Consider the following 22,231-nt stretch of genomic DNA (forward strand, 5'->3'; position numbering starts at 1 on the left):
CTTCCTTCTCCGTTCTTTTTTTTTCCTCTCTCCAACTGAATGCATTTATATTACCTCACAGGTGATTTCCATTTTTGTTTCTAACACCAAAAGTTGCTGCTACTTCAAGATTTATTTTGTTCTTTTTCCTTTTTCAGGTCCCCTTTTGTCTTGTGTGTTCCACAAAGGTCATGTTAATATTAGTCAGAAATATTTTAACTTGCTTAGCGTTTTCCATCCTCATTCTCCTAATTTAAATAAAGTACATACATGTTCCTAGAACTATTTTTGATTGCTCCATCTCATGAGGATGGATGCACCCTTTACAGCCACTAGATATTGAATTATAAACCCTTGAAAGCTCCTTGTTTTCATTTTATATTTTCCCTGACTTTTTCTCTTGCCATACATCATACCATTCCAGGCACATCATTAATGGCACAGCTCACCTCCTCCCTCACCAGGCAACTAGAATTGGTTTCTTCTCCCAGCACAAGATGCGGTAGAATTGACTCACTTTTTTTTTGCTGGATGTGTGCATAATGTGGCACAGATCCTATAGGTGCTACTGCTGCTACAGCTGAGTTCACTATCAGAAGGAACCAGGTGGGGGAACCTCTGCCTTAAAGCATTTTGTTATAAATTTTCATAGCACTTCACAAACAATGACAGCATTCATTAAATGACCTCGTTCCCTGTGTTGTGTCAAAATAGCATTATAAATGAATCTGTATGGATATGTATTTGTATAACTGTACATGTATGTGTTTATCTTTTTTTCCAGGTACCTCACTGCAGATTTTTGGGATGCACTGAACATTCACACATTTTCCTCTACATGACCAGTGTCACTTGTTAGTCAACGTATTATGAACATTTTGATATGGCTCCAGGTGTCCTTTTGCTGATCCCTCAATAGCATACATAGCATGTGTCTGAGGATTTAGTATTGAAAACAATCAGAGCCAAGATAAATCAAATAGTTTGTGAGTGAAAGACCCTGAACACAGAGGCTTATTGATTCTGTGGAGAACTCAGAAGTCTGCAGAAGTTGTTTTATGTTAAAGCAACCTTTGAATGAATACTCAGTTATCAGAGAAACAGCAATCATGTCATTCTAAACCCAACTTTAATCAATGTGGAAGCTGTTGCTCATATTATCCCAAATTTATCAAACACCTGATATACTCTTGCTGATACTTGCTTTTGCAAATGGCAGGATTCATCTCTCCTGGGATAGTTATGGTTCATATCCTCCTAAAGCAGATTCCTAAACCACGTAACATGAATCACAACCTAGAAGTGACAGTTGCTCTACTGCCACTAAAGGCTAGATGACTTGTACAGGTACAGCTGCTGGTTTTGTATCCAGCCAAAGTGACATCAGATGACTCCTACCCAAACTGTCCGCTTTCAGTATCAGTAATGTCATATCTGTGATCTTGCCTTGCAATCTAAGCAATACTGCTACTCAAAATCAGCTCAATAGGGCACACACGTCCCTGTTTGACCCAGGCACCCAGCTCAAGAGCAGGCTTAAATACAAACATCCTGGGAATAGAAAGCACCTGTCAACAAAACCTGTTAAACATATGTCATTTCACATTTATGTCTTATACTTTGGACATCACTGAAGTGGTTAAGTGACCGTTTCCTATTATTTCACAGAATCAAAATGAAAACATCATGATCTAACTGCTTTTTCAACCAAACTTGGAACTAAAGAGTCCCAGTTTCTACAGACCTGTGGCCCAAAGCATTTGCTATGGCACATATTACAGTCGTTCCTGTCATGCTGATACTAACTTTTTTCCAGTGTGAGACACTGTTTTCCAGTAGCCTGACAAGTGGACAACAATATGTAGTGGGTGAGTAAAGTATTAAGTAACAGTTCATCTTATGCTAGCCATCCCATATGTCTGAACTTATTGTTAAGGCACTTTCTACAGACCATAACGAGAAACAGAAACTTGTGCTCGGAGAGGTTTCCAAGACAGGTAAGAGTGAATCACCTAACATTTTGAAAGCTGCAGATAGGTAAATGTGAATCTCACTGCTGAAGTCAGTCATATTCAACAGAGCTCAGAAACCACCTGTTCCATGTAAGAACAGAGCTCCTGGGAGAGCTGCTATGTGTGCAAGCCTTGCTGAGAGCCAAATCCTTTGTGTACACAGCGGTGAGCCCTCTCTTCCTCTACGTAATCTTTGTAATTGCAGATGCACTTGGGCTACAAAACATTCTGTGGGTTACCAAGAATGAGTCAAGAATCATTCTGTCCTGGAATAATAATCTGACAAAAGAAGAAACTGAGAAGTACACTGTGAAGTATATCTTGAGTTATAAATTCTTCAATACCACTCATGAAAGGAAAGTAAGTTGTTCAATGGTTATACATAGTTTAAAGTGAAATCATGTCTTACTTCATTCAGGATGAATTTGGATAATTTCCCTTACTTAGTACCATCTACTATGTAATTCCTTCTTCCTCATCATAGGAAAGATTGCAGAAGAAGAAAAAGATAATACGTCTTGAGTTACATTCTGGTTTTAATGCTAAAGTTAAAACTCAACTATTTGCAAAAGAAACAGAAGATGTAATTAAGGAGAGTGGTTGGACAGAATTTACTTACGAGGCACCTCCAGGTCAGCTATTTCCTACATGTTGTTAAGACATCCAAGTGTTCATGATAATGTCCTGTCTTGCTTGGAGACATATTGTTACTATAAAGCTGGCAGAGGGACAATCTAAGACTCGTTTTGGAGGTTTAGAAAGCAGGCACTCTTTTTTGCAGCACTGGATGCATGTGGGATCATTCCACCTAATGTGCATACACTAAACCAAAAACTCATCCTTTAGATAGCTTAAAGACATGAACATTCATACATTTTCCAAGAAGTCAGCACCCTTCTGCCTGTCTACTACATTTACGTAATGCTGGCGTTGCAAAACTACACTGCACATGCGTGGGGATCTTGGGTGGTCGTTGGTGGTCATTTGGGGAGTTAGCCCCCTACTCCTTTTTCCCTTTTATGGTCACAAGTCTTTTGAGGACAATTTCTTCTCCTTGGATGTTTCCCAAGTCTGTGGTCCAGACAAGCTGTACTTTCTTATCCACCTTGTTTGAGTATTTCTGCCAGGATGTATCTATTCTCCATGTTAGATATCTTCTCTGTACATTTTAATCACTCAGGCCTTATTAAATAGAAAGTTAAACATTGTTTGGTAAAGAATTTCTTAATATTCCCCCATTTGAGACTTTTAGGTATATACAACTGGGTACAACATGACGACATAAGGTATAATGGAATGCTTCTTCTATCACTAATTGTTACAGGCCTCAACTTGCAGGCATCAGCTAGCATGCATCAAATTAATTTCTGAAAGCTCATTATTATCTTATGCTACTTCTTTGGTACAGATTTGTTAAGAAGGTGACACATAACACCTTGGTATATTGCAGTATTATTTCCTTTATTAGACATGTTCAGATTCAGAAAACTCCAGCTCTGCCTAACAAGATGCCAGAAGGACCCAACCACTGTCTCCATTTTCCCATGCCTCTTGAAGATTGCTTTCTGTATCACCTGGTTTCAGGATAGAAAGAGCAGAACTTTTCAGCTACTACTCTGGACAATTTTTAAAGTGGGTTAGTAAGGCTTTTAGTGGTAATAGCAGATGTGCTTCTTAGTTGTCATTGTTCAGAAAGCTGAAAGACCCATTTGTTCTCACCCTACCACTTATTCATGTTTCTACAAATAAGGCTACATAATGGGTTTGTAAAGGCAACTATCACATACTTATTAGAAAATCCATGCAAATTAAACATTAGTCACTCTTTTTTCCCCTTTCTTTGTTGCAGTTTATATTCAGAATCTTTCATGCATCATATATAACATTTCTTTTTTCAATTGCACCTGGCATATTAAATCAGAAGCTCCTGAAGATGTCCAGATCTTTTTTTCATACAAGTAAGTGTCTCATAGAAAAAAAGCATGAAACCATGGTTTTGTACCTAAGTCTTTGATTTACAAGACTCATATTTCCTTCTCACAGACATGTAGGAAAAGATTTTGAATGCCAGCAATATATAAAAAATGCAAGGAAGAAAAACATTGGATGCCATATGAAAGAAATATATTTCCTACCATCAAAAAAAATCAATTTAAACATAACCATAAGAGATGTGAAAAATAATTCAAGACGACTGTCTTATTACAAAGCTTTTACACCTCAGACAATAGGTAAGTATTGTCTCTTATTATTTATTATGAAAAATTCATTTATTGGTTATTTAATTGGTCTGGAAAGCAAAGAAAGGAAAGAGAAAAGTGTGACAAAGTCAGAATATTAATTCTAACTGTTTATGCATTCATCTATGTTAATTTTACACAAAGATTAAACAAAATTAATTATGGCTCACAGTTTTTCTATTTTTTTCTCTGATGATTACATCATTGTTTATCTATAATTGGCCTCTAAAAAAATTGATAGGCTAGTGTGAGAAAATGCAACTTGAAAAGCCTTATACCCTCCTTTTCTCCAGTTTTTTCTATTTTTTCCTTTTTTTTATAGTGCTGAAGAAAATGTGATTTAAAAAAGGAACATAGACACATCTCATTCATAACTGAATTTAAGAATATGAAAGTTCTCAAACATTAGTAACATTTCTATTTATGATGCCATTTTTCAGTTACAAATACTTTGACAGTTATTTTTAATTATTGACAGTTTTGAATGATCATATAAAAATATTTCTCCTTACTGCTTTGGGAAGTTTAAATAAATCTCATGGGCAAGAAATTCACCTGAGATTTAGCACAGACTGCAGATTCAAGTACCCTTTAAATTATGAACATGTTGATGATCTTCCAGACCTGTAACATGGGAATCAATCATAACTGATGGGATAGCAAAAAACTCATTCAAAACTATCAAAAATTATTCTGAGTTAGATCTCATTTATTCTGTTCTAAGACATTAGAATTATTTGCTTTACCTAAAGATTTACACTGCAATCAGAGCGAGCTACAAGCAAGACATTCTGTTTTAACAAAATAAAACACCTTCAGGAAAACCTGACTTTTCTGTAAAAAACAAACAAACAAACAAACAAACAAAAAAAAAAAAGAGAGGAGGGGTGGAACTAATCTACAGGAAGACTGTATTAGATGTTTTCATAGCTGACTGGGAAGACACTCACTTCCAGACTGGCTGCGTGGGTCTGATCCTACCTGCAGATGCCAGAGCAGAAAACTGGCACAGTACATCCCATCTTAGGATCAAATGCTTCACACAGCAGCAAAAGCTTTCAGGTAATGTTCAGAGATGATGCCTGAACTACTCTAATTTGCCTGACAACCTCCTGAGGTGCCCTCCTATTTGCCCAACCCCACCTGGGCAGTTTCACACCTTCTCCCACCCCTCTGCTCCTCTTGGGGCAACATTCCCACCCAGAGCCTCCCCAGGGAGCACAGGGATGGGGTGACCAGGACTGAGCGTGGAGGGGGTGGGGGAATAAGCAGGAGGGAGCAAGATGTCCCTTCCCTGCTTCGTTTTCCATGCACTGGATCTCTTTCCACCCTGCCCAGAGCAGCCACCGGCTCCTCTTTGCAGAGGCCAGACTGCCAGTGTTTCCTTCCTGCCCATCTTACCATCTTAGCCACCATCAGGGGTGTACACCAGTCACAACTGGTTCAGCCAACAGCTCCCACTCCTGTGTGAGTTCCAGGCACAAAAGCCGTTAGCTCGCCTTGCCTCTAAAGCCATTACCCAGCTTTGGTAGGGCACAGCAAAATCTGAGCATGCTTTCAGGGAATGGTTTTTATATTGCAAGTAGTGGACTTACTCTTGCAAGGCTCCAACATTGCAAACCAGGGCTCTCTTCTCCCACACATCAAGAAGGGTCATTTGTATCTGGGTTCCCCTTCTTAAACAGGAAAGCCTCCAGCTGGGCTTAGTCCTAGCCCTTGCACAGTTCTGGAGCTCCTGGAGGTCCACTGTCCTGCTGTGATTTACCAGGCCCTGCTATCCAAGCTTCCCTCCAGTAACATGACATATGGTCTGACAAAACAGGATTCATACACACCCTGTGCTTCAGTCAGCCCAAAAATAATCAGTCCTGGATTTCTGTGTGGGGGGGCTGAAGAAGTTTCTAGAGAAGAGGTGACAAAAGGGAAGAAAAAAATTTGTTTCCTACTCTTGGCATACTCACAGAAGGGGGAGATGCTCTGGGAATAGTACTTCAGAGACTAAACAAAAAAAAAGCTGCTGCTTACTCTCCTCACCTTTCATGGCTCATGGCATGCCTCCACACTCAAAGGCAGGTGTTGGTCACAGCACCTGCAACAGCTTTGGAGACAGTCAGAAGAAAACAATTTTACAAGCCCAACGTATCCCTGGAATAGATGATTTTGCTAACTTTATGGGATCATTGCTCAAAGAGGAGACTTCTCAGGGAGCAGAAGGAAAAAGAAGCAAAAAATTAAACCCCCAGTGTGACATACACCCTTGTGGAGAGACACAAGGTCACAGAGCCACACAGAGTGAGCACAGTGGCTTCATGGACCAGTGATGCTACCACTCACTCTCTCTGTCTCTGGCACCAAATTGCAACCATGTCAGCTCCACACCTCGTTGACCCTGTTCACAGGGATATGCCATGCACTTCTGCCTCTGATGGGAGGGCTTTTTCAGAAAACTCCAGCTGGGGTTCCTCCCTTCACAACAATGCAAGAGCAGGGAGGGCTGAGGGTGCTTGAGTACTCCAGCACACACCCAGAATCAGTGCCTTAACACTCACCACGCTAGAAAGCAACTGTACACTTGCTTATCTAAACCAAAGGTTAAAATCCTGGGAATCCAACTGTCCCTTACTTCTGACACTGTACCTCATCCCTCCCTAAAAAAAAAAAAAAAATTGCCATCACAATTGTTGCACTTCATGACTGGAGCACAGAAGTGGGAGCGGGATTTTTTTTTGTTCATTTACAACTCCTAAGCACATCTTCCATAGCTAGTGCTCACCTGTTCATTTACAGGAGAGGTAGACAGATTTCTTAAGCGTCTGTAACAAATTTCATATATTGAATAAGACCTGTCAGGAGCTGGTACTCCTTCAATAACCCCTGAGAGATGAAATTCCATTTTATTCAAAGTTATAGTATTAGGCTTAAGGGCAGACTTGGGGTATCCCGCAAGACACATGCATCCTACATGGGAGGGAGCCTGTAACAACTCAGAGGTCTCCTCAACACCCACACAGACTCTAGAGAGTGAACTCAAAGGGCCCTCTCCTCCCACCCATCCTTGCTACCTTCCCTGGAAAAATATGGGGGAAAAAAAAGAGAATCCTTTTATTTTGAGGCAGAAATGGATGCCACTTAGTGAGCAGCGCTTTTAAAGAAAATGTGTAACTCACTGAATGCCTTCTTTGGCTGTTATAAACTCCAAAATAGTCAGCTGTGTATTTTAAAGGACTAACACACTGCATTTCTTTTGCATCAGCATAAATATGAGAAAGAACATGAGGTACACAAAGTCTCTCTGTGCTCTTTTTTCAGAGAAACTGAACCCGCCAGTCAACGTCTCAGTTTCCCTTGAAAACAGAAGTATTAAAATTCACTGGAAACCCCCGCCTACTATTGGTTCTGCAAGTAACAAATGCTTTTTGTATCAAGTGAAAATAACAGATCGTAAGGTAATCAGTTTTTTGGTAATACCCTTAACCCGTGCAATATAACTTCCGTAAAAACTATACATCCCTTGAATTTAACAAAATTAAAACTCAAACAAGCTTTAAAGAAATCCCAAGGTCTTTCCTGAATAATCCAACTTTTCTTGTCTTTCTGGTCAAAAATGGAAAATCAACACATTTTATGAAATCTTTCAGTCATGTTTGCATTGCAGTAGATTGTTTTCTTTTATTCTTGAATTGTAATTGTACGTTGATATCATATTGTTGACTTTTGTTACAGAAAAAGGAGTACTGATTAAAAGAAAAGTTTAGCAGCTACTTTAATAACATTTTTTAAGGAAAAGATTTTGTTTCTATTTCTACATTCATCACTAAAATATTATCCCTGTTGTTTGCATACATTATATATATTTAAAAATATTTCAAGGCATATCAGCAGCTTCTCTTAGTCTTATCAGTAAGAAATAGAACAGTGATATAATTTATGTTATGCTGTCTGGTATAACATAAATATGCTGTCACCTGGCAGCATTTTAAAATTACCTAGAAATAAGAGCTGAAAAGTTTTCATTTATTTAAACTCCCAAAGAATAGAAATCCAAGTGCTTAATTCAGAATATAAGTATGAAATTCAGGTGTATATTGGAATGTGAATTTTCTGAATCTTTATTGTTTTCATTCAAGCTGTTTTGTTAAAGAACCTAAGTCTCAGCTAAAACACTCACCTCAGTGCACAGTACTCTAACAATAAAAGGATTATCTAAGGTGGCTGCAAACATTTAAAAGACAATTAAACCATGAGAGAATGTATGACTAAACTGATATGTATCCACTCTTTGTTAAACACAGTAGAGAGGAGAAGTGCAATGAGGCAGACACGTTATTGATCACATATTGTTATCTTCATAAATTACAGCAAGGTTTATTAATTCAGATGCAGTGCTAATACTGGTAGGCAGCTTCCAGAACAGGGCTGGCTCTTCCCATGTTCCTTTATTGCAGCATGTGGAAAAGGAGCTCAGGTCTGACACGGACATGCCAAAGTTCCCGGTCCTCTTTGTGATTTTCCCAGCAGACAGACAGATTAGCCTCCTTCTAGGCCACTTCTGCAAATAATTATCACTCCCTAAACCATTTCCAAGTCTAATATATAAAACCCTTGCCAGAGGCATCCAGGGTCTTGTCCCTGTCTATTCACAAAGCTTCTAATCACAAAAGGCAGTGAGCAGAGGGAGCAAGGGATGTTCATGCTGAATTCCTGGTAGCCTGTTCATCATTGTGCTAGAACACTTCTTATGCCTTCCTGTCCATGCACACAGATTTCCTTCCTGTTTCAAGACTCAGAACAAGGGAGGTGGAATTGTGGAGGGATGGGACTAAGGGGTCCCCTCCCACTGCAGGGCTGGGATATGCCCAGGGTGAACAGGGTGATCCTACAATCTACAGTGTTCATGTGGTCTCTGCAGCCCCTGATTCTAGCTTCCTAACACCTTCCACTCTCTGGAAGGAAATGTCAAATACATAAAATAGTTCAGCAATCTTACTTAAATGGAATAAAACTTTCTTATTTTCCTTGTCTTATACAGCTGCTCCTTTGCTTTGTATACATCTGCAGGATATAAACGTAGAGGAGGAAAGCAAAGAAAAATCATTGGGGCACGGAAGTGAATAAACAGCTACAGCAGAGGAAAATCTTGTTTGTTTGTTTTATTCCATAAGTGGAATGGTTTGGGAAGACAGGAGAGAGACAGCTGCAACAACAACAAAAAACATGTTGAGGGCACCAGCTAAGTTAGGGGGCCTTTAAGGTAGATTTGAAGAGAATCGGTGTCAAAGCTAGTAATGATTAAAATGGTAGTTACTTAGACAAGAAGCACAAAATGGCAGGGAGGATGAGGGTGGTGACAAAGTTAAGGAAGAAAACTGCAGTAGTATTATAGGAGACACAGGAGGGAGAAGAATGGAGAAAGTTTGAGATTCTGTTTCCTGATCAAAGCAAGGTCTTAATCACAGTTGCAGAGACTTAATGAGCGTTAGGGTATCCCTAAGAGGCTTATAGATATCTGTTGAAGAACAGGTAAGAGTATAATGATTAAAATGTATATATATGTCAATATTTATTTATTCGGAATACCTTAAGAGATGACTTGCTGGATACTTATGTGCACAAATAATAATACTGTGACTGATAAAGTTTACAAATAGGGAGCTAAGTCTGCACGTGGAAGCTAGGAAGGGTTGGCAAGTACCATGGAAAAAAAGATTAGAATTTGAAATGTTGGTTAAGTCTGAAATCAACAAGCCAAAATTCAGAAATAAGGAAAATCCTATGATTAGGAAATACAGGTCAAATGTGACAACATAAAATAAGGAATTAACATGTAGGCAGCAATGCAGAATTAAAAAAGGTCTGTGGGTTACAATGAACCACAAACTGAGTCAATCATTCCATGTTATTACACAAAGGTCAAATATTATTCAAGTATATATGACACACATGTCACATGTAAGATGTAGATTATGACTAATTCACCCTTCTAGCTGCTGCGTTTTACCTAAAATTTAAAATCGTGCTTTGGGCATCATCACAAACTATAAATATGCCAAAAAAAGTTCAGAGAACATCACTGAGAGTTATCAAAATAAGCATAAGCTTTGAAAACATGCTCTAGGAGTGGAAGACTGAGGAATATGGTCTAGCGTAAAGGAGTGTAACTTGTGTTAACAATCTTCTGGTAAATGAAAGAGCATAGGGATCATACTTGTGAGTAGGATAAAAGTGACTGGCTAAATTTGAAGCAAGGAAAATATAGGCTAAAAGTTAGGAAAAGTGTCTTAATTCAAGGGTCATCTAGCATGGGAACAGGTTTCTGAGACTGCTTGGGGATGGCTCTGTATAGAGTTACCGACAATGTATTAGACACCATCCACAAAGGCTCTGGGTACATGTGAATGAAAGTTGCTGCACACTACAACTGCCAGAAACTGGCCTACATAATTTTATAAGTCTTTCAGTCCTGCGTTTTGGAAATTTCCTAGGATGACACAAGCTTATTATTAGTTCCCTAGGAACGTTCTCAGGCACAGTGCTTGGTTAGCACTTAACCCTTATAGTCATTTGCAGTTTGCTTTAGAAAGCCCAAGGACTTTTCCCCATGTTTACTTACTTTTGAAAAACTTATCATGTGAACTTTTGGACCTGTTTTTGGTAACAGATCTGAAAAAGTCTTAAAGAGTGTGAAGTAAGAGAAAGAAATGGAATGGTACACAGGGCCAAATCCACACTGCACAAGTTGATATGAGGAGAGCTAGGGAGTACTTATAGTACTACCTCATTGTGCTTTCTTAACACCAAAGATGCAAAATTTCTAGGGCCCTGTGTGTCTGAAATGCACACTTTCTACTTCTTCACAACTTCCTAACTTTATTTTTAATTTTTATAAGCAAGAGTTTCCTCTCCTGCTTTCTTTTTTGTTCCGTCTTAAATTCTTAGCATCGTTTGTTTACAGAAGTTGGTTTCAGTTTTCAAAAGTGATGATTTAGAGATCCCTCTGTTTTAAACTCTGACACCCCTTGTGTGGGCTTGATCTTTTGAAGTGACATGCTTTCTTTTATAAGCACAGGTAAGGATGTTTCAAGATAGTCACAAAAATAGTGGGCATCCCTCACCACCAACCAGCTGAAAAATACAAGATTTTATTCTACCAGACAAGGAACTACCCACACTAAAACTTTGAAACTTGCAGTTTCCCAGTTACTGTATTGGTCCTACACTTGGTGTGATAAAAAGTGAAAGGGGAATCAGTGTTTTCAAATTCTTACTGTCCTAGTATAGCTGATACCTCCTTTCATCTTATCAGTTCCAGTCTCCCCTTCATTTCCAGTCGTGTTTTTTAACACATGCCAGGTAAGGGTCAGATTGTGTCTGGACACAAACACTTGTTCTGAAAATCTCTTCTTACTAGGTTAGAGATGTAAATAATGATATTTGACAATGACTTATATCTGTTTGAACTGCAATGTGAAACGACCTAAAATAACCTCCTGAACCTATCTTGATAGATTGTAGATGTCACTGCAGAGAAATACGAGTATCCATTTCATAAGCCAGCAAACAAATGTGCAGCACAAGTGAGGGTAAAGAAAGAGATATGCATAAGAAACAAGATTTGGAGTGAATGGAGTGAACCAGTGTTTATTTATGATGGTAAGTTAACATGTATTTACTATTCATAACCCTTATCATTAGATATGATGTTACCATTCAACATATTTACTTCATTATTGAATCTGCTCTTCTTGCTGTATTATTGTACCATAAGAGTACCTAGAGGTCCATGGCACACACCAGGCTCACACAACTCTAGGTGTTGTAGGGAAAGGCAGTCCTTGGTCTAATGAGTTGTACTTCCTTGGTGCTAAAGGCAGTCTAGCACATGGCTGTTTTCCTGAGGGAAATTACATCTGACTCTGAGCTTTTAGAAAACAATAGTGATCAGCAGCTGAAAAGCTCATTAGACCCCCCTGACTGTCCTGCAATGGACAGCCCAAGCATCTCTACAAATGTTTTTAACTGGAATTAGTAAGCCAAGGAAAGCACAAAAGTTATAACATTCAACAAATCACGTAGTCCCTAAGGACTAAGTCTAACATTTCTTTTATTATATCAGGGGAATAATTTCTTATCTGACAGAGGTAGGAAATGGTTTAGCTCTCATTTAAATATATGTGCTTTCACCCTATATCTCACTTCAGCACAAATTAAACAAGAGCCTTTTCCTTCACTGCCTATGACTAGATTTTAAAATTTGTGTGCTAACCAGGGAAACTTGTGCTTTCTGTGATGAGAAAAATGCCTCCACATGCAGCAGTTTCCTGATGTCAGGTTAGATAAAAAGGAAGTTGTATAATAGAGTGATGCTATATTTATGGAGAGATACTGGTGTATAGACTTGTCTCAGTACATTGGCAAGCAAAAAAAATTACAATACTATTGGTAGTAAAACAAACAAGATAAATATCTTCATTTAATATAACAGACTGTGTATTTTGGAATACGTCCTTTTAATCTGTTGAGCTTCAGGTATGTATTTATCTGAAGATGCAGGAAATACAAGGTCAGACGTTATTATTTTTGCAATAGATTGAATGTAAATTCAGTTCTAGGGTTTTTAGGATGTTGCCTGCCTACTCTATCAGATGCCATACCACATCCCACTGGTCTGCTGGTAACTGTCAGCTGCCACATTTGTTGGCCCAGATTAATTTCATTTCAAAATCATTTCACTTGTGAAATGATTGGAGAAATAAACCTAGTTGCTCCACACGTGCATTGTAGTGAAGGAGAACATGTTTCAAGCCATCAGAGACTTGAATTGCCCTTTGGAGAAGCTTCTTTCTTCTCACTGGAGACAGAGAGAGCTTAGGACCACAGCATGGCCAGCAGAAGGGTCTGCCTGGTGTCAGGCCAAAACCTTCTGCTATCTGGGCAGTGGAGGGAGGGGAAATTATAAGGGCTTTTCCTGATGGAGGAATGTAGATTTATTCGCTCCCTGCCAGCCCCTCACCAGAAGAAGGAAATGGAGTTGAACAGTCACCCATCCTGGTTCCAGCCTACCAAACCTTGCTCTCAGCAGCTGCAGCTCTCCTTCAGCTGTTTTCAACATCGCTGCTTTCCCAGACTCGGCCACAGCTGTTGTTGAGGCCAAAAAATCACAGCATGTTTCCTCCACTTCAGAAAAGTTTATGGTACATAAGGCCATCATTGCATATAAGGTATAATATCTACATGTGTTCAGTGCAGCATGTTGATTTACCGCTGGAGCATACTGCACATATGCACAAATTCATGTGATGCAGCAATTTCCCTTCTTCCTTCCTCTACTTGGAGAGGATCGATGGCTTTTATAAAATGAATCTGTGGGTATATTATATCGAGGGGTCACATGGTCAGACAATCCTCTTTAAATATCTCCTTTGAAGCCTAGAGAAAGTTTTCTGTCTATTTTATTTTGTATTCCATTGAAATTGTTTTGTCTGCTTCTAATTGGGAACATGTATAAGTGGACTATGAAGTGCATTTTAATACTGTCTAGATGAAAAAAAACCCCTGGTATTAGTAGTATTATTCGTGGTAAATCCATGAAAGTCATGTACCTGATTTCATAGACACAGTGGATTGAAAAAATTGAATCTGTGGAGTAACCTGAAAGGAAAAACATCCATTTGGTATTTTTATTTTGGAATGTGTCAATTATTCTGCTGAAAGTCTTGAAAGAGTAAGCAATGACCTGCTTTTTGTTTGCTTATATATGACATTTCAATTTTCCGTCTAGGAAGTGTGCTACATTTCTTTAAGAATTCATTTTTAAGCGACATTTCAGCCTCAATTTAAAAAAGTTGAAACATCAAAATGAAATAACATAATTCAAAACATAACTAAAATATTTGTTCTGAAATGTTCCTTTGACATGAAAAGAATTTGTTAATTTTCTCATGGGAAAAACATTCATTCTCCACTGGAATTAGCATATACCCTTGAAAAAAAATCCATAGTTTAAACTGAACCGAGCTGTTTAGTATAAACTTTCTGCTAAAAAATAAATGTATAATCAGCTTTATTCATATATAGAAACCTAAAATAATTGGTCTAATTTTTAGAGCTGCTGAGTGTTCATAGATCACTTTGAAGTTAATAGCAATTCAGAGGTTTTCTGCATTTTTGCAAACCAAGCCACTTGTTTCAAAGTCCCGTTATCTGTGACTAATTTTAAGCATTTGCATCTGAAAAAACTCTACCATAAAATGGTCTACCTAAAAGAATATATGTACTTCTTTTTCTTCCTCCTTTTCAAAATGCATAAAGTAAGACAGCAAGAGAAACAAACTTCTTTGTGGTTCAGCTGATGCAAAGACCACTGCTTCCTCTTCTCCCGGGTGTGTACATGATACGGGATTAGCAGAATGATGCAGAACAATTACCTCAAACAAAAAAGTTTCTACTAAACAGTTCAGAGATTGTTCAGAATATATTTTTTGAAACCTCATCTCAAAAGACAGGAAGGGAAAAACTCTGTCTTAAAATGAATAAAGAATAGTTTTGTATTTTAGCAGAACATAAATATTATTCTTAAACACAGTTTTGTCCAGAAGTTTGTGAGTTTTTTCTCAGTTCCATATGAAATGTGTGGAAATTCATAATATCCTTGGTTTACACTACAGATCAGTTCAAACTGGGAACTATTGTTCAATTCTTTTGTTCTTTGAATTTGATCCTAGATTGATCCTAAAACCACTGTTTAACTGGTTTCCAACTATTAACATTTTAAGAGCTGTTCCTGCCTGCTTTTTCTTCAAAGTACTTGGTTCAAAGCAATTCAAACTAGTTGTGGTTCTAAAACTAGGTATTAAACAAAAAATAAAATTTGCCAAAAATACATTTTTGATTCAACCAAAGATATTGGTATTTTGCTATTTTGGGTATTTTGGAAGAAGAAATGAAAGGTACAGAGCAGTAGTATTTGCTGAACAATATAAATATGTATTGCTGACGCTTCCTTAGGACTATACCTATCAGGCTTAAGAAAGGTGATTATAATGAAAACCAAACGTTGATTCTTGAGTCAAAGAGAATATTTTGTTTGACAAAAAGCTTTTATTTTCATTGTGCCTTAAACCAGCTGTGAATGGGTGAGGAGACAGTGGTGGGGGGCTCATGGTGAGTGGAGATGGGAGGGGGCAACAGCAGGAATCCAGAGGCAGCTAGGGCAGCAGCAGGATCAATAGCAGATGGACAGAGGGTTTGATGTCCAGAGGAATCAAGGCTGAATGACAGTATCCAGTGGCAGGACAGGCCATGCCCAACATGTGAAAGCAGAAATCTAGGGAAAGGAGGGGATGGAGTCTACTGGATCAGAGGAAGCAAGGAGAAGTTCTGGATCAAGGCAGCAGCAAGGCTGAGGGCTAAAATGAGGAGGAAGGAACAGTGCTGAAGTCAGAAGCCCCTGCTTCCCCTAAAAAAGCTCGAGGAACCTTTAACTCTGGCAGTTCAAGAATGGTGCAATATTTATGAGTTAATATATAATTGATCCATTCATGAACTACCTTTTCCCACAATAATAACATTAACTTTCCCTCTTCTTTTCAAGAAAAGACAGTGGACATCATGCTGCTAAGCCTCACGTTGTTTTGTCTCCTGATTTTCCTTGGAGGTTTGCTGATATGTGCATGTAGAAGGTAGTGTACATTTCTGAAAGACAGTATAAATTTCTGGTGGATGAGATATAAGTGTGAGAGTAAACAAACCATACAATGGATTAAAGACAAACACAGATATTCTCAGATAAATTATGTTTACAAGAAGCAGTTAATTGTGCATTACCAACTATTATTCTGACAAAGGAGTATGAAGTGTAAAGACCTAGTGTAAGATAGTGAGCCTTAGCACTGTCGTCTTACAGCTCCCATTACAGTCCCTGGATCTCCAGTATTGCACCCTGCTTTCAGATGTCTTTCTGCCACTATAAATGACATTTCTTCATCTTACTTTCTCTCTACCCTCAGTGTGACTTTATGGCATGCTTTCATAGGTTCTTCATTCAGGGCCACAACGTTAATCATACCAAAGATGAACTGCATTTGCCAAGTTGCCCAATTTCATTTCATAATCCATGGATGTTACCAATAGTAGTCTTCTACTCTAAGCTGCACAGTTTACAAGGAATTAATAAAAAAGGAAAGTCAGGCTGATGGAAGGAATTTGCATTGTTGTACAACAAAATAATAGTACTGGCCCTACACTCACTAAAAATTAATACAGCCAACTGCCTCTATGCCACTACATTTCTGACTGGCTACCTAACTTTCCTACTGACATGGCAGAGAAGGCTTTCCTGAACTGAAAAATAAATTTGTTCAGGATAGGATGATAACTTAAGATGCCTTAATATTTGAAAGGTGCAGGATGTAAATGGAACCTGTGTTAAAAATAAATTGATTATTTAATTAATGACTAAATATTATCCCTAGTTAAGATAAAATAATTTATCATGTGCTCTTTCTTTCAGTAGAAAAAAAAATAATCAAGGAACTATACATATGAAAGAGTTAATATAAAAATACAGAATAAAATGTTTCCCCTGGGGCAAAAAAAACACGTAATTGAAAGCCATCTGCATAAACCAACATAAACCAATATTCTGGTCAAATAGTGAGAAGTGACTGTGGCCTCAAGAGAACAGCTCAGCTGGTAGATCTTTTCAGTGGAAAATTTACCCAGTGCTCAAACCCAACAACTAATCTTTTGTGATGAAACAAAATGTTCTCATGGTTCTGTGTAGACACCACTCACTCTCAAACCCAAATTCTGACAGTCCTCGGCAAATGAGTTAGAGGTTGTTTCCAATGCTGTGCCTGCTCCTTGTCATCTGATGTTGCTTTTTTTGATTATCACACTTTATAGGTAATATTTTAAATTACAAAAAGCATGTATAGGAGCAGTTTTTTAGCTATAGACATAGTAGCATGTCACAAACTCTCACTTTCCTTGTAAATCATGTGTTTGCACATATCCATACAGTTCTTTTGAATCTCTAGCAGGCTAAAAACTAGTCAGACTGAAGAAGAACTGAGAAAAATATTGAGAAAAACATCTGCGTGAAAAAAAAAAAGGTAGAACGCTTTAGAAATGGTAGATGCCTGTCTAATTGGTGTATGTATTACAAAACATTATTGATTGATCAGATCCTGCAGACATTTAATAGTTGCGTGTCTGTATCACTCCCTTGTAGGTATAGATGCCTGGAAGTTCTAACCATGCCTGTTCCACATCCTTCAGATAATATCAAAACTTGGTTAGCTGCAGATGAGACTCACCACCAGGTAGTGGATTTCTGTTTTTTTTCTCTCACTACATTGACACATATGATATTACTTGTGATCAGAATGGTGCATTACATTTGGAGCTGCAGGTCATTTTTAAGCTAAACTGGGAAAAAGGCATGCACAATGTTTGTGGTGAAACCAGAAGACAGCAGAAATCTTGTGGAGGTCACAGGACAATGATCTCAGTAAACAGGATGGAGAAAACCCTCAGGGGAGTGTTATCTCAAGTGTTTCAGCATATTCACACTCAATGGGCCAACATATTAAAGAGCAATCACCCCAACTCCCTGCAGAATAGTCAGTTGTGGGATATTACATGTGTAAGCATGTGGGCAAGTTATCAAAGGGAAAACTTCTGTGGAGATCTGCAAGTCATTGTCTGTGCTGTAGTAAATGTGCACATTCTTATAGTAAATAAGAGGAGTCTCCACAATGCATGCAACATAGCCTACCCCAGCTGTGTACCTGCTGTGGGATAAAACCATGTACAGAAGTGTTTACTTTGGAAGAGCTGATATGCTGTAAGTTCAGATGCTATCTTATCTCATGGCAAATTACAAGTCTTTGGTCAACTGGACAAACCAGAAAATAAATATTTGCAATATTTTTGTGGCTATCATTAATTGAGGTCATTGGGTGGCATATTCAGTGTCTCATCACTGTCTGTCACTGTGTGAATTAGAGGAAAAAATACACTAGTTAGGCATGCTCTAGATCCCTATAACTCCTGAGAAGCTGCAGAGTGAACTGTGCTCCAAGAAGCATGGTAAGGTTGACTCTTACCTGATTGTCCTGTAACATATGATGTAGGTGTGCCCAAACTATTGTTTTCTGGGGGGAAACATCACTGAAAAAGAAAACTGTAATGAGGATCTTCTAAATACTATGTACTCAAAACATTTGCTGAGAGCCTCTGCAGGATTTCTATTAATTTTACTCTATCCTACTTTATTACTGTGCTTACGCTGTAATATAGAAGTGTCTTCTAGTAGTGCATTTAGCCATGTGACTATCATGTGACTAACATGCAGTCAGTGTGAGCTGTTATGCCATCTTCTCTCCCAGGGGAAAAATGTATACCTTCCAGTATTGTGTTTTGGGTTTTGTATAAATATATCTACATAATTGCAAACTCTGACAGAAACCATGGGCCATCTCAATTCATGAATCACAATTTGAATTGTGAGGCAAGAGGCATGGGTTGTTTTGTTTTGTTTTATTTTAGCGTTTCAAAGACAATTTTATGGAAAAACTGATGTGCATGTGGTATATAATCATATTACAAATGACAAGATTGAAGTGTTTTGAACTTGCACCTGGAGTTCATTCCACGAGTCTTGGGCTGGCTCCCAAGAGCAGTCTGTGCTCCTCTTCTTTACATTCATCTTCTCAAAAAAGAAAAACCCAAGAGCTCCAAAACTGGATTGAAGCCAACTCTCTTATTCTCAAGATTCAAAATAACTTCTGTGACACTTTTGGCCAAAATTCTTTGACCAAATTTCACCCAAAATGTACCATATTTACCACCTTTTCTGTGCAAAAATACTTTTGTGCCCCTTTCACTTGTAGTGGTGTGCAGATTAACTAATAATACCCCTTATGGCCATCACATATGGACTGGCAGAAGGTAAAGATAAAATCATCACCATCAACCTTATATTCTGTATCTCCCTCCACCCTAGAACTGCATATGCTGCTATTTAGAGGTCTTTATATTCAAATATGAACAAAAAATCACAGCAATTAGTGATTACCACAAAAATCATATTTAATATCACTAACAGATAAAGAAGAGTTTTCTGTCCCCAAGCTGTTGCAAACACCTTTGGAGGAAGAGCTCAGCATAGCTGTGTAACTACTGTCTAGATGATTACAACAAGTGGCTGAGATGACTGTTGATGGCACTTCTAGGAAAGACAAATTGAATAAAACATATGGAATTTATCAGTAGCTCAAAGATTGCTGACATCTGAAATAGCAAAGTCACTGGCTTTGGACATACTGTAAGAGTTACGAAAGAAGTCTGTGGAGAATGGTGATGAGAGAATCTGTTTTACCCAACAGATAAATATAACCCCTGAAAGCTAGACTGTGACTTCGACATGAACCTTAAGTACATAGTCATATGATCCTGGAGGGTGACAAGCAACAAAATTAGGGCTCAGAACAACTAAGGAAATTTTAGATTGAAAGAGTAGCTCATATGATCCAGTTACATGACAGAGTAAGTAATCTGTAGTAATCACAGATACACCAAATAAGTAGCATGCTTGTAACAATATTCAGCATTTCTAATACCATTGAATGCAGATGTTGTGTATAATGTATTTTTTATCCAACAGAAACAACTGTCAATTACAATGGAGATGCATTCAGAGGTTATTATGGGAATATCAGAAGAGAACGCAGATGAGAACGTTCAACGACAGAAATGTTTGAAGGAATCTGGATTAGAAGACCTGTAGGGATGTACGCTTTTTTTATCTGCATGCAAGAGTTATCTTTCTATGAGGTGGACAATATTCTAACAGATCTAAGAACAGCTGATACTGGAGTTTGTCTGAGACTGGTAATTTGAAGTATTTTGAGCTCTGACATTATGCAACTCTTAAAATGATCTTTGGATCACAAAGACAAAGCAGTATCTTGCAGTTTGTCTCTAACTACAACTGATCTTTAGCTCAATAAAATTACAGCACCTCAGACAATATGTTCTAATCTTGAGGTCCACTTGGATTAAAATGGAATTAGAGTTAGTATTTCTTAATGCTGTAATAACTTCCAAATAATGTCTGATAGATCGTGGCCTTTGAAGACCGGCCATACAAATCTCATACTAGCTATCCAACAACTGACTGAAGTGGCCGTGAGTAATGGTAGAAGAAATGAATGTTTCTGGAAATAGCAACAGAAGCTTACAAAGGTTCTCTAAATCTCAAATAATCACTTTCTGAGGTACTGTATTCTGCAAGCAGACATCAAACAGAAAGAAAGAAATCTGTGAAGACATAAGGTCTTATAACATGATGGTTTTATTCCTTTGTAGTTAGTAAAAGGACAAAGGTTTTCTTTACCTTTTAGAGAAAGAAAAGAAAACAAAATTGTCATTGTTTAAATAACGGTAACTCAGAGAAGTTTAAGTTCAGAACTGACCAGCTATTGCTATTTATTTTTCCCTGTCTTCTTAAAGAAGTGTTTCTTGCATTTACCATGAGGTAGTGAGCCATGCAAGTTCATTTTGAGGTACACAACCAGGGCAGACTATTTTAACTCTTAGTTGAGAGAGTATTTATTTGACTACAAGAAAAGGAATATAAGGCCTTGATTTTGCAAAGAAAAGGTTTCTGTAGACTTTTTGTAGGTGGGAAATACAAATAAATGATGGACCTAATTTTCTGGAAGGTATGGAAGATACTTTAAAAATTCTTGTTTTCATTACTGACAAAATTTCTCCATGTTCAAAATAACATTCATTGAAGGAAATATTTGATTACATCCGAAATAACATCTTTTGTTTTTTTGTAGAGGACAATATAAAACTTTTTTGTGCTTTTGTGCAGAGTTTTGATTCACCTAAATATGTTTTTTTTGGGTAAAATATCTCCCTCACCACAGTGGAGAAGACTAAGAATGGCTGGTAATATCTCAAGAGCCCAAACTGGAAATGGCTGAACAATAAAAGTACTATCATTGACTTGGTTTGACATAAGTTCATGACCTCAGGAAAAAACAATCAACGTTACTGGGTAATGTCACCTTTGCAGTTGCATTGTATTTTTTACAGAAGGTAAGGATGGCCTTACCTTTGAACATCAGTGCTCTTCCCTTCATACCTGTCAGCCTTATGCCTATGCAAATCATCAGGGAGAAGGTGAATGGTAGATATCAGGTACTGAAACAAGTTTAACTCCTGTAATGTCTCCTTCTTTGTCTTGAGTTCAGATGGGAAAACCCACAATCAACATACTCATTTTTCTCTTGGATGGTCAGACACTATCTCTGTGGGTAGACAAGGCAGTTTATCCCATCAGCCATGGTCCAGACATGTTTTCTCAAGAAGGGGGGAAGAATTACTACTTCAGTTAAAAAATCTTTAAAGGAAGCAGTTAGAAAAGAAGTGTCATGAACTTACAGATTCCTTTCTTAGTGACGATATAGAACTGATATAATAAACCAATCAGAACATATGTGAGCTAAGTGGGGTAGAGAAGTACCACACATTGGCCAAATACATCTGGAATCCAGATTTTGTATAAGGAAATCAGGCCACAGTGAATATTATACAGTTCCTTAAAATATATTTTATATACATATATTTTATATAGTTTTGGCTTGCAGCACTTGAAGCCCAAAACCAGTGCCAAGTTTCAAAATAAGACAGACAACCTATAGATTAAAGTAATTTTATTATTTTACCTGAAAATAGAATAATTCTTTTAGATTAAAATTGCTTTGCTTACAAGAGAACTGGTTTGGTCAATGCACAGCTTGCCCACATGCACATGGCAACCTTCAGAGACATACCATATAAAATGAAATATTATAATATCAGTTGTATGGAAAATTAATCCTAAAGTGCAAATTTGATAATATAAAAAAAATCAGTATCTGGACCCCTTTGGGAAACAGTTAACAAATTTGCTTACAAAATGGTATAATTTTTCTTTAAAATAAG

The 22,231-nt window shown here is 37.8% G+C and overlaps 1 protein-coding gene across 1 annotated transcript; it reads left to right on the forward strand.

Annotated features, from left to right (window-relative positions):
* The first annotated feature begins 1,744 nt into the window (after nt 1-1,744).
* Nucleotides 1,745-20,066, forward strand: LOC141972262 (interleukin-5 receptor subunit alpha-like). The gene is made up of 10 exons (XM_074930147.1): nt 1,745-1,847; nt 2,197-2,351; nt 2,476-2,623; nt 3,841-3,949; nt 4,035-4,222; nt 7,541-7,677; nt 11,737-11,881; nt 15,822-15,909; nt 17,463-17,553; nt 19,899-20,066. Exons 1-10 carry the CDS (start codon nt 1,745-1,747, stop codon nt 20,019-20,021), a joined length of 1,287 nt encoding a protein of 428 aa, XP_074786248.1. The 3' UTR covers nt 20,022-20,066.
* The last annotated feature ends 2,165 nt before the right edge of the window (nt 20,067-22,231 follow it).

Source organism: Athene noctua, chromosome 1, assembly GCF_965140245.1.
Source record: "Athene noctua chromosome 1, bAthNoc1.hap1.1, whole genome shotgun sequence".
NCBI classification, from domain to species: Eukaryota; Metazoa; Chordata; class Aves; order Strigiformes; family Strigidae; genus Athene; species Athene noctua.

Coding starts and splice junctions, on each gene's coding strand:
- LOC141972262 (XM_074930147.1), top strand. CDS start 1,745: ATGGCACATATTACAGTCGTTCCTGTCATGCTGATACTAACTTTTTTC. Junction 1,848..2,196: donor TGGACAACAATATGTAGTGG/GTGAGTAAAGTA, acceptor TTGTAATTGCAG/ATGCACTTGGGCTACAAAAC. Junction 7,678..11,736: donor TGAAAATAACAGATCGTAAG/GTAATCAGTTTT, acceptor CTATCTTGATAG/ATTGTAGATGTCACTGCAGA.